The sequence below is a fragment of the Haplochromis burtoni genome, unplaced genomic scaffold (assembly GCF_018398535.1).
Source record: "Haplochromis burtoni strain Fernald_Lab_line unplaced genomic scaffold, NCSU_Asbu1 Contig_682, whole genome shotgun sequence".
Lineage (NCBI taxonomy): Eukaryota > Metazoa > Chordata > Actinopteri > Cichliformes > Cichlidae > Haplochromis > Haplochromis burtoni.
The window spans coordinates 165,331-176,555 of NW_024583043.1; the positions used below are offsets into that span (position 1 = coordinate 165,331).

At 43.7% G+C, this 11,225-nt stretch overlaps 2 protein-coding genes across 4 annotated transcripts in view; both read right to left on the reverse strand.

Moving 5' to 3' along the window:
- Positions 1–8,400, reverse strand: part of si:dkey-28b4.8 (sarcoplasmic/endoplasmic reticulum calcium ATPase 2) — a 22,860-nt gene extending 14,460 nt beyond the window's left edge. The window contains exons 1-6 of one of the 2 annotated variants that reach the window (XM_005949666.2): positions 8,031–8,400; positions 5,025–5,144; positions 3,221–3,238; positions 3,028–3,110; positions 2,669–2,773; positions 1,241–1,379 (exon numbers count right to left, since the gene is read on the reverse strand). In XM_005949666.2, the coding sequence (XP_005949728.1) occupies positions 1,241–1,379; positions 2,669–2,773; positions 3,028–3,110; positions 3,221–3,238; positions 5,025–5,142 (463 nt within the window). In that variant the 5' untranslated portion in view covers positions 5,143–5,144; positions 8,031–8,400. Of the gene's footprint in view, positions 1–1,240; positions 1,380–2,668; positions 2,774–3,027; positions 3,111–3,220; positions 3,239–5,024; positions 5,145–7,723 lie in introns of both variants that reach the window. The other variant, XM_005949665.3, reaches the window with a different exon arrangement.
- A 409-nt stretch (positions 8,401–8,809) lies between these two features.
- The window catches only part of pold4 (DNA polymerase delta 4, accessory subunit), a 5,998-nt gene continuing 3,582 nt past the window's right edge, over positions 8,810–11,225 (reverse strand). For both annotated transcript variants that reach the window (XM_005949667.3, XM_014330068.2), the window contains exons 4-5: positions 9,724–9,835; positions 8,810–9,017 (exon numbers count right to left, since the gene is read on the reverse strand). In XM_005949667.3, coding sequence (XP_005949729.1) covers positions 8,993–9,017; positions 9,724–9,835 — 137 coding nt within the window. In that variant the 3' untranslated portion in view covers positions 8,810–8,992. The remainder of the gene's footprint in view (positions 9,018–9,723; positions 9,836–11,225) is intronic.

An 11,225-nucleotide genomic window follows, 5' to 3' on the forward strand; every position in this document is an offset into this window, starting at 1 on the left:
TGACCTAAGTATTGTGAAATGTGTCCTAGCGTCTGTAAAAAACTGTAAAGCCAACACGGTTCACAGATGTCGTGTGAGAGCAGAGAGTGAACGTGTCATCAAACCACAGCCTTTGCTGTTCTCTGCGTCACATTATTTGAAGCCTTTTGTCTTCGACGTTCATTCCAATCACATATTTTCCATGAAGGGTTTCCATGACGATAGCAGCTAAAGGACAGGGCAGAGGTGGCAGCCATGTCTTTGGAGACGTTGGCCAGAATGTTTAAATAAAGATCCTGCAATGTTATTTCAACAATGTCAAAACAATCATGCAGTGGAAATGCGCTGAGCTCAAACACAGACGTCCTTCCACCCTCGCTGCAGTGCTGCACTCGACTGCACTGCAAACACGTACACAGTCTGGGCCACTTCAGCTTTAACAATATGAAACCTGAGACAAACAGAAGGAAACCACTTTATAAAAAGTGTGTAAGCCTGCCAACAGGGCTCCCTCTTCGATCATGCTTTCACCTCCCCAGTCCTAAAGATCCATTCTGATGTAGCTGCAGTAAAGCTTTGAGGCTGCAGTATGATGCTTGGTAGCCAGTGCTCTCTAACATGTCTTTATAGGCTCAGAGACACGACAGTGAGCACGATGCACCGACTCGTGAAGGTGAGCAGAAAGCTCTCAGGTGCTATTTAATGGGAGCTAACATTATTAGCATGCACTCATTTTGGCTCACAGGAAGTGCTGAACATAACGTGTGACGTTCCCACAGGAACAGAGGAGCGGTCACGTGCACTGCTGCAGGCAGCCGGACCCAGGATCAGTGGACCACAGAACGACGGCTCAGACCCAGAGCTAAGAGTCTTTGTGAATCCTTGGTTCCTCTTTGACCGTGTCTCTTCTTGGTTGTCTTTGCTGTAGTAAATACTCTGTGTACTCTTTGTAGGGCTGTTTTAGTTTGGTCCCCTGTGTTTAGAGGAGTCTCTTCTTTACGGTTTCCTTATTAAGTTTTCTATTATTCTTCATGGTGAGGTTGGAGTTCTCGTGGTCTCGTGTGTTGTCTGAATCCTCGCTGCTGTTCCTCCGGGGATTTTGGGTTTCAGACTTTTCTGTATTATGAGCATTAAAAGCTTGTTTGGCTTGTCTGTCTCCTGCATCCTGCATTTGGCTCATATAAGATGAATTTGCCATCCACACAGCAGAACCTGACACAACCTTGACAGATGCATCTTTGAATCTCATGATTTCGTTTACCTGCCACTTCCACAATATCTCCAGGAACAATGTCTCGGGCTCTGACTCTCTGGACGCTCTTCTTGTCCTGTCGGTACACTTTGCCCATCTCTGGCTCGTACTCCTTCAGAGCTTCAATGGCGTTCTCTGCATTACGCTCCTGCAGGACACAGTGGCACGTCAGTTTTCAACATAGCTCATGTATGTTGGTATGTGGGCATCAAACATGACAGGAGATCACACACACACACAGAGGCCTAATCCAGGAAACAGAAAGCCAAAACGTGATTAGGTCTTTGGTTCTCTGTTGGTTATTTCCTGTTGACCTACAAACACAGCAGAAAATGAAACCGTTCAAAGTCCCAGGTATCAGTGACAGGAACCACCAACCTTTTATGAAAGGATTAATCAACAAACCTTTAATTGTGCTAATAAACTCCTGAAAGAGCGCTCAGCTCAGGTGTCTCTGTTACAATCACACATACAAATGTAATACATGGAAGATGCTTTAACCATGATGCAGTACTTTACACTGCGTCCAGGAAGAAAGTAATCCAACCTGTACAAGTATACTGCCCTGGTGTTACCATTAGCACGGTGCCTTAACTACAGATCAATTATTAATTCGATCCATTAATTGAAGCCAAAAAGCCAAACTAAGTTCAACTAATTATGACCTAAGCAGGGCTTTACAGGGTGACAAACTGCTGCTGCTGGTCCCAGTCCTGGATAAGTGGGGACGGTTACATCAGGAAGAGCATGTGGTGTCACATCAGTGCCAAAGCAAACATGCAGATCCATCTGCTGCGAGACCACTCGGGGATAAAGGAGCAGCTGAAAGCAAAAGCGCCTGAACTATCGACTCGTGGACAGCAACAGTGTAACTGCTTTGGAACAAATAACATCTTCGTTTTATAGTTTTTAGTTCATTTTCCAAATAAGCCATAATCCACTGCAGACGTTAGCGAGTGCACCAGCTCTCACAGAGCGTGGCATTTACAGTTTGGAAAAAGCATCACTCGAAGTGACACGAACACGTTTTTAGCTGGTTATGTGGTGGAGTAAATGAGGTCAGTGCGCAGCAGGCTACACATCGTTTATTTTTGGAAAGATTCAAGTGAGTAGCTTTTCTCAGGCTCGTCACCTTTTAATGGCAGTAACCTTAAGTGTGCGAAGTAACACAGTAACATAACCCAAACTGGTGAGGAAGGAGGTGGTTTCCTAGTGTTAAAGTGTGCGACTCAGGCCATGCAGCCCAGATACGCACATATACAAACTGTAAGCAGCGACATTCTCTTAAATGGTAGAAATGAAAACGTCATCAGCTGCCACCCCACCTACACAGCAGTCTGCTATATGATCCCAACATGTAGAGATTCAGTCATACTGTTGCCAACATGACCTTATACTGATGAGACAATCAGCTGTGCACACACACACGGGCTTTACCTGCCATACACCCACGATAGCATTTGCAATGAGGATGAGGAGTATGACGAAAGGTTCGACAAAGGCTGTGATCGTCCCTTCACCTTCTTCAAACCATGCCAGGGTCTGGTGGACAGAGAAGCCACAGACAGGTGAGGGCCTACACACACTTCATTTACACTCTGCGTGTATAACAGATTATATGAATGAAGGAAAAGCAAAATTGTGACACAAAAACCCAAAATAACTTCAGACCAAAGCCAGTGTGCCTCTGCATACCAGCATGATTAACCTGATATATGCTGTGTTATTCACACAAACAAGATTCATGAGCACTTTAACTGTGGAACTGGTTATGATGAACTTTGTGGTTTCCTTACGAATGAGATACATGCAGCCAGCAGCAGGATTCGAACCAGGAGATCCTCAAACTGCTCCACCACCAGCTCCCACAGGGACTTCCCTGCATGGACCAGTACAGAGGAGGAAGAGGCAGACTGAGACTGAGAGGCACTGACAGAGTGAAAAACCTGGTGTCAGAAAGAAAAAATACTGCAGAAGGAGATAACTCACCCTCTTCAGCTGGTAACTCTGGAAGCAAACAAGTAAAAGAAGAGGTCAGTCATTTGCAAAGGGAATAAGAAAGACAACAAAATGAAGCAAATGGGTCATCTGCTGTACACAACACAAAGGACACAGCTACAGTGACTGCCTGCAGAATTCATGAGATTCAGCCAAGTTACGAAAAACCAAGTCGATAGGAATAAATCAAGAGATGCCTCCGTGAATGCACAGAGGCTGAAAACCAACGTGTGCACTCTACATGAAGAAAGACTGAACGTGAAACCTGTGTTTTTGATTGATGAATGATGGGAGGAGAAAAGGAGACGGTGTGGCTCTGCTCGTCTGTAGAGTACACAGAGCTAGTGTCAGATAAAAGTGCTTCACAGTTCAAATGGAGAATGACCACAACATCCAGAAACACATCCACGTTACTTCAGTGCGTGATGGTGCGTGTCCCTGATGTTTGCAGGGGTGCTTTTGCAAACATTCACTTACATGGCAAAGCTAAGAGAGCTTCAGTGACTCAGCTGTGCTGGAGACGCTAGCTGCCTGTACTAACAGGACCCTGCGCTGTCTGATGACCACATGTACGACACTGAGAGCTGAGCCAACTACCCCTGCTTTAGCCCCGCGTTAGTGAGACTTTCTTTAAGGTGGCCTGTTGGACATTCTCATGTGATGTGAGAACGTAATCAAACTGTTTTTGTGACGTCAGGATACTGAACCCTAACATTAACTGGCAAAATGCTAGCTTACAATCAGCTGCTGTTGCTGAATCATTTCCAAGCCTTTGGGTCACATGTCTCTCTCTGCTTTAGATTTTTACTTCCTGTTACAACAGACAGTTGTGTTTTGTGTGGCCAATAATTAAACACTTATATGTTACATCTTATTTCACAGTGCAATCTTCAGACACTTCCAGCACCAAAATAAGAAAGCACACTCTCTGTTGAATCACCAGCTAATTATATTCACAGTACTCAGTCCCTAGCTTAGCTTAGCTCGTAGCCAACTTGCTAGTAGCATGGCCTCTTCACCTGTCACCTAAAATTGAATTGAATTGAACAAGTAAATCAGCCATCTGAGAGCAAAGTGCTCTATGAGGTTTTTAAGCGACGGTGGGGCCTGATTATTTTAGACCTTGTATGTGATAAGCAGGATTTTGAATTCTGGATTTAACAGGGAGCCGACACAGGAGAAATCTGCTCTCTTTCTACTTCAGTTTGATCTGAATTAAGAAGCAGAAAGTTAGCGGCCATCCAGGTCTTTATGTCTTTAAGACATTCCTGCAGTTTAACTCATTGGTGTGTGTTATCTGGCTTCATGGACAGATAGAGCTGGGTGTCATCAGCATAGCAGTGAAAATGTATGCTATGTCTTCTAATGATGCTGCCTAAGGGAGACAGAATTGGTAAAATTGGTCAAATGACTTGATGCAGCAGTTGTTGTGATTTGGTGTGACTTATAAGGCGTACTATGGATGCGGCTCGTCGTGATGATTCGGCAGAACAACGTCTATCTTGGCCACTGCATTGAAGGTCACTTGGCAACAGTGTTGCTTCCAAACCAGCACCTGCTCCTATGTGTTTTTAATGTATTATTTCTAAGTTTATGAGAATACATTAAGTTGTTGAAGAGATCATTACACAATAATTGATGTATATTTATGAGCACATTTATTAATATTATATCTGTACCTGTAAGATCACAAAGTCGGACATGTAAGGGAAACAATACGGCTCTCTGAAGTCTACATGGTACCAGCAGACTATGAAACACCAAACAAAGGGCCAGTAATGATTTCCATATTTACCATTGGGTCCCCATCTCTCTCTGTTCTTCTTCAGCTGCTCACAGCTCAGACCTGTAGATTCATTTACACCAAAGAACCCCAAAACCTCCTCCACCGTCTTAGTATGAGCATTATCCATCACTGTGGTGAGAGAAGATGTCAGTAATAAGAGTATCAAACATTTACCATCAATAGTCTATTTGTACATAGTTGTATTTGCCTCCTTTCTCATTTTTTTGCATATTCGTCACACTGACTTGCTACAGATCATCAAACAAATGTTACTGTTATACTGTTCAAGTACAAAATACAGTTTGTTAGATTAGGATATCTGTTGTTAACGGACAAACTCTATCTACACCTACCTGTGTGACAAATAATTGCCCACTAAAGCTAATAACTCAGTGCCACCCTTGGCAGCAGGAGCTGAAATCAAGCATTTGTAATAACTATCAATGTGTTTTTCACTTCACTGTGGAGGAACTGTGCCTCAAACCAGCATGAACACCCTGTTTAAGGTCATGCCAAAGCATTGCAATTGAATCCATGTCCCATCAGAGGTGGCCTTGCTGTTGCTGCACAGCCCAGGTGTGTTTGGGCTTCATGACACTGATGGATGGACATTCTCCCTCCGGATGTTCTGGTCGTGGTCAGAAGTCAGCCAGGTCCTGAAGTAGCAAAGTAGCCCCTGACCGTCACACTAGCACCACCATGTTTGACTGTTGCTACCATGATCTTTTTCTGAAATGCTGTGTTAGCTTCACTAACGCAAGCCCTGTAAAAAGTTTGTCTCATCAGTCCACAGAACATTTTCCCAAATGTCTTGGGAATGAGGGAAATGTGAGATCACTGCCACTGTAGATCTCCCACAGATGCAACGTTTGCTCTCTGTCTTATTGATGAATCATGAACCTCAACTAGGGTAAGTGAGGAAGCAGTTTACATGTTGTTCTTTTGTGTTGAGTCGTTGATATGCTATTAGTGTAACTCTGATGGGCCGGATGATCTGATATCGTCGTGTCGGTGTTGTTCCCAGATCATCATGAAAATGTTGTTCCAGGTTCAACATTGCAAGTGACCAATCACATTGTTGTGACGTTATTCTTTTGCGCGCCAAGCCATTCGTGCATTTATGAAATTCCAATGTTGCAAGGACAATATCAGTTCTGCTCAGCGTTTATTAAAGGGTTAGGGTTAGGGTCAGGGTCCGTTGATCGGCGGACAGAGGCGGTTTCTCGCAACTTAAGTACAGTTTTTTGTTTTACGGCGGTTTTTCCCGAAGTCGCAAAAGTATGACATCACAACATTCTGATTGGTCACTTGCAATGTTGATCCTGGAACAACATTTTCATGATGATCTGGGAACAACACCAACACGACGATATCAGATCGTGCCTGATGGGCCAGCCAATCCTTGGAAGATTCAGCACTGTTCCAGGTTTTCTTTATTTGTGGATAGTGGCTCTCACTGCGGTTCGCTGGAACCCCAAAGCGCAGAAATGGCTTTGTAGGCCTTTCCAGACTGGTACATATAGATGACTATAGATGAAAAAGACTTAGCATATTTAATGTTTAAATTAAACCAGTAATATTATACAATTATAAATAATGTTAATAGTTTGCCACCGTTCATTTGCTTTATGATTTAGGTTCTAAAATAACAAATGTTTAAAAATGAAGAGATTGCCTATTATGCCCATTGTAGTCCAACACATCATGTCAGAGACCAGGAAACAAAGCATTACCGTTTTTTCCACATTTGAAAGAAACTTGCTGGTTCAAAGTGTTTCACAGCATGGCAATAAAAACCGTTCCAGCATCAGATGGCTGGGGAATCAGACGTACCGTACAGCCAAGCAACCAGGCTAACTGGAACCCGCAGAGACAGACGAGCCCATGAGACGGGAATTCTGGTCATGGGACACAAGCTGGCACTAAAACAAATATCACACTGGATGCTGTTTTATTTCTGCTGTATGAGTCTGGTCTTCTCACGAACCCTGTGTGGATTTGGGCTTCCCAACTCCATTAACAAGTGTGACAACTTAAGGCTGCATTAGATGAAGATTGGAGGCCTTTTCCACACAAACCATCTAATGCACCAAGAAGGTTTTCAATAATTTAAAGGATGCCTGTTGTCCCCATCATCCCGGCCCACTAATCATCACCATGCTGTGTGCTGCCTGTGACAATCAGGAAACTTTGAAGTGCAACATGGTAAAGCACATATGCGCAGCCTGTCACAAAGACTTTATTCTCAGGATATTATTAGTTGTAGACGCTCAGGCCAGGCTGACACAGGCCCGTGTTAGATCATTACTGTCTTCTGCTGCTCTATAATCACCTACTATCCGTCTGAAAATAATAAATATAATCCAATAATATTCCACACAGATTTCTACTACCACACACTATAATAAAGACACTTCTGTCCATTTGGTCAATGTTAACATTTAGCATTCAATATTTGGCCGTTTTCCCGATGAGCCTGGCCTAAATGCTGGGTTATATTGGAGATGTAGCACTGATTTGTAATGGCAACACAATTAACTGCCTATAATAATATAGTATGAAATGACTTGTGAACAATCACTGCACACTGAAATCTGTCGAGCTATAGAGCAGCAGTTAGCCAGGGAGCGACAGAGTCGCGGCTAGCACGCTCGGCAGCTAGCGTCCGTTTGGACGGATAATCCTGCGGAGATGAACAGGTTGCTTACCAGTCCGTGTGTCCGCTGCCCCGGGAGTATCACAGCACCATGCCTTCTGGCTTTACCTCCTCACGGCAATCAAACAAAGGTGGCAGGAAGTAATTTTTAAACAGCCTGTTCCTTTTCTCTTATCTTATCACAACAGTCTACAGAGTTACGTGACAGCCGCTCATGAGTGAAAAATCATCGTCAACAGATTTCCACTGCAACAGCATCCAGTCGTTCCCGAGCGGCTAAAGGTTGTATGTAAAACAAACACACCAGTGAACCGAGGCCTTTTAAAGGCTTCTCTAAATATGATTCAGGGTTAGTTTACCTATGCAGTACAGTAGTTATCGTTCTCCTGAGTACAGGAGGAGAGCGGCTCCGACAGCCAAACGGGCTACAGCATCCACCGTTATCAAGCTAGCCGCTCACTCACTAACTACATCATCCGGTAAAATCTTTCAAAGTAAAGACCTCTCCTAAAGAAATGACACAGTCTGTGATAAAACATAAATGAATATTTTACAAGCTAATGTTTAAATGACACTTTCAACGCTTCCCAAGTTATGCACAAACGATATCAACACGTTTAAGCCATTTAGTAAATCAAATTTCTCAAAGATCTGGATATACGGGCTGAAGCTAATCCAATCATAGGCCCGGGAATAAAGTCGATTACGCATGTAGACGGTCATTGTCCCGCCCACCGAAAGATTTACAACCTGAGTGCCCCGCCTCTGATGGCAGCCCGGAGCCTCTCCACCAATCAGCAGGTCGTGCGACTGCTGTCGCTCAGCTCTTCGAGTGACAGCCAATTAGCACCGAATGTGTGAGTAAACAACAAACCAATCAGGCGGCACGGAAGGCGGGCTAACAGAGTGCATGCAGAGCGCTGATGCGTCATTAGCCCTACTCACCTCTCATCCTCTTCAGACCAGGAATTAAAAATCCAGCAGTTATAAAAACCCTGAAGCAAACAGGTGTCAGATTACAGAGCACATGGAAGAAGCCGAGGTAATTGATTTTACAACTGTTTGTCCTTCATGTGTCTTTCACTATTTATTTCAACAAACAACATTAAACTTGCATAATAAGACAAGAATAAGTCAGTTTGGGTTCAATGTGTTTATTAAAAATATTACAAGCTACTAAAACACACAAAGACAACGGCAGGGTTTAGTCGCTGGAACATGGTTGCTGTTGTACAGATTTGTTTCTTCCTCTTTTCTTTTTCATATAAAACGCTGACGTAAAAAAAACCCTGGTTTTGACTGCAGTTTGTTTGTGTCCTCCTCAGAGAGGATATCCACTCCACAAGCTGAAAGACAGAGAACACAATCGTCACTCAGCCAGTGAGCAAAAACAATGAAAGTACACTTGACAGTTCTCCAAGTGTTCCATCCATCAGTGATTGGCTTTGTAAGAAAACCTTAATCATGTTGAACTTGTTTTATGTGACATCTTCAAAATGAAGCTTTTTTATTCAAATCCATTAATATTATGTTATGAAAAATGCTGGCAGCTGCCAGTGCTGCCCTCCAGCCTCCTAGCAGATACGTCTATGGTATAAATGTGAAAATCTTAGGTGATTCTCAAAAAACTGCTGAAACGGACTTTGAAGATCGGGGAGATTCGAACTCATCCGGGATTTTTAGCAGATGCACGTGTATCTCCAGAGCCTACGTCACCTCGTTCTTGAGGTATTGTCCTCATGAAGAGGCTTTTACAGCTGAGGGGCACTTCTCTACATCTCCTTAGAGATAAAAAGAGAACATTTTTAACAAAAGAAACAATGTGACCTTTAATTTGCACACTATGTTTGTGTCTGTTAGGAGGTGATGTGTCTGGAACCTGATGGCTTCATGAACCCTTCTGACACAAATCAGCTTTAAGCTGTCAACATCTGGGCTGTCACTCATCCTTCAGTAATGTTTATGACCCATCATGTTGTGATCTTTTCAAATATTCTGGGGATACAAGTGTGTGTGTGTGTGTGTGTGTGTGTGTGTGTGTGTGTGTGTTACCCCAGGTTGTACTCTGGGTCGGCGTGGGTTTGTAGCAGCAGGTCTCTGATCTCCTCAGGTGGGTTCAGACCATGAAGCTTTGCTCTCTCCCACCTCTGCAGCCTGCTGATACCTGACACAGACACATCAGGATGAATCATTCAGTCACTTCAGTCTGTTTTACAGCTAGCAAAGAACGGACCCAAAACTAATGCAGTGCAGTGGGCATCAGGACAACAGGCGAGCACACACACACCTAGCAGGATTACTACGGCTTACATCACTCTGGTCACTCTGCGTTGCGGTGCTAATATGGCACAAAGCACTTGAACATCCCATTTTCTATTTGCACAATGTACATTTTCAGTTTTTTAATCTAAATGTACTTATTGTTTCTAATGTTTTGCACAGTCGAGGATCAGCTCAGGACACGTTTCTGTGTCTGTGCACGTCTGTGGTCCTGCCTACAGACTCGTGGGGCAGTTGTCTTCTGTGGGCGGTCACGTCATTAACTGAAGTTGAGGCGTGGCTGCTTCGATCAGCAGGTGTGGAGGCACAGGTAGTAGTTGCTGTGTGAGTCTGCTCCAGAAAATGGAGTCCCTGAAGTAGACCTCCCCACCATGTTTTTAACTTTGGTGATTGAAATCCAAGAATCCAATCTAATTAGCACAGATTACATTTAACACAAGCATTTTGTTAACCAAGCATCTTTTTGAAGCCATTCATCCAAATCTGTTTACATCTCACTAGATCAAAGCAACATGGTGGCAGCCAAAATGCTTAAGTTGAGAAACAAATGGACTGGTCTCACATACGGCCTCTCTGCTCCACTTATACAGATGTTTACCACGAGCCTGTCACATAAACTCACATTTTGTTCATGGTTTGTCCAACAGACAGACACACAGTCACACTGCAGTGGATGAATAGTGTGCAACTCCCTGCATGCTGATTCCTGCCCGCCCTGCTGAAACACCAGTGTCTGTCCACAGTGAACCAGGATTTACATTGGTGTGGAGAGGGTGGCGACCAAGAAATGAGCCCTAATCCCAAAACATCTTCAAGCTCGACTGAAATTTGTGGCTGTCAACATGAAAACATGCCTTGTGGAGAAAGGCTTCACGGTCACGGGATTTTTGGACTACCTCCAAATTCTTAACTTCACCTTAAATCAGCAGCTTGAAACTTGGATGCAACTGGGACTTCCAACAGTACAATGGTGCCAAACACACATTACAACTGGTTTTGGAATACATAAAGCCCTGACCTCAACCCTACTGTAAATTCGTACACTACGCTTAAAACCTAGCTCTGTGCCAGAAAACCAACCAATTCAAATGAACTCAACCAATCCTACCAAGAAGAGTGGTAAAATGCCCAGCCACAATCATGCCAGCAGGCTGACGATGACTACCAACCGCGTCTGGACGAGGTACGACTTCCTAAGAGAAATTCAACCAAATACTAGTAGGGTGTCCGTATATTTTTACCTGAAATCCCAAATAAATGGAAAACTTGCAGGG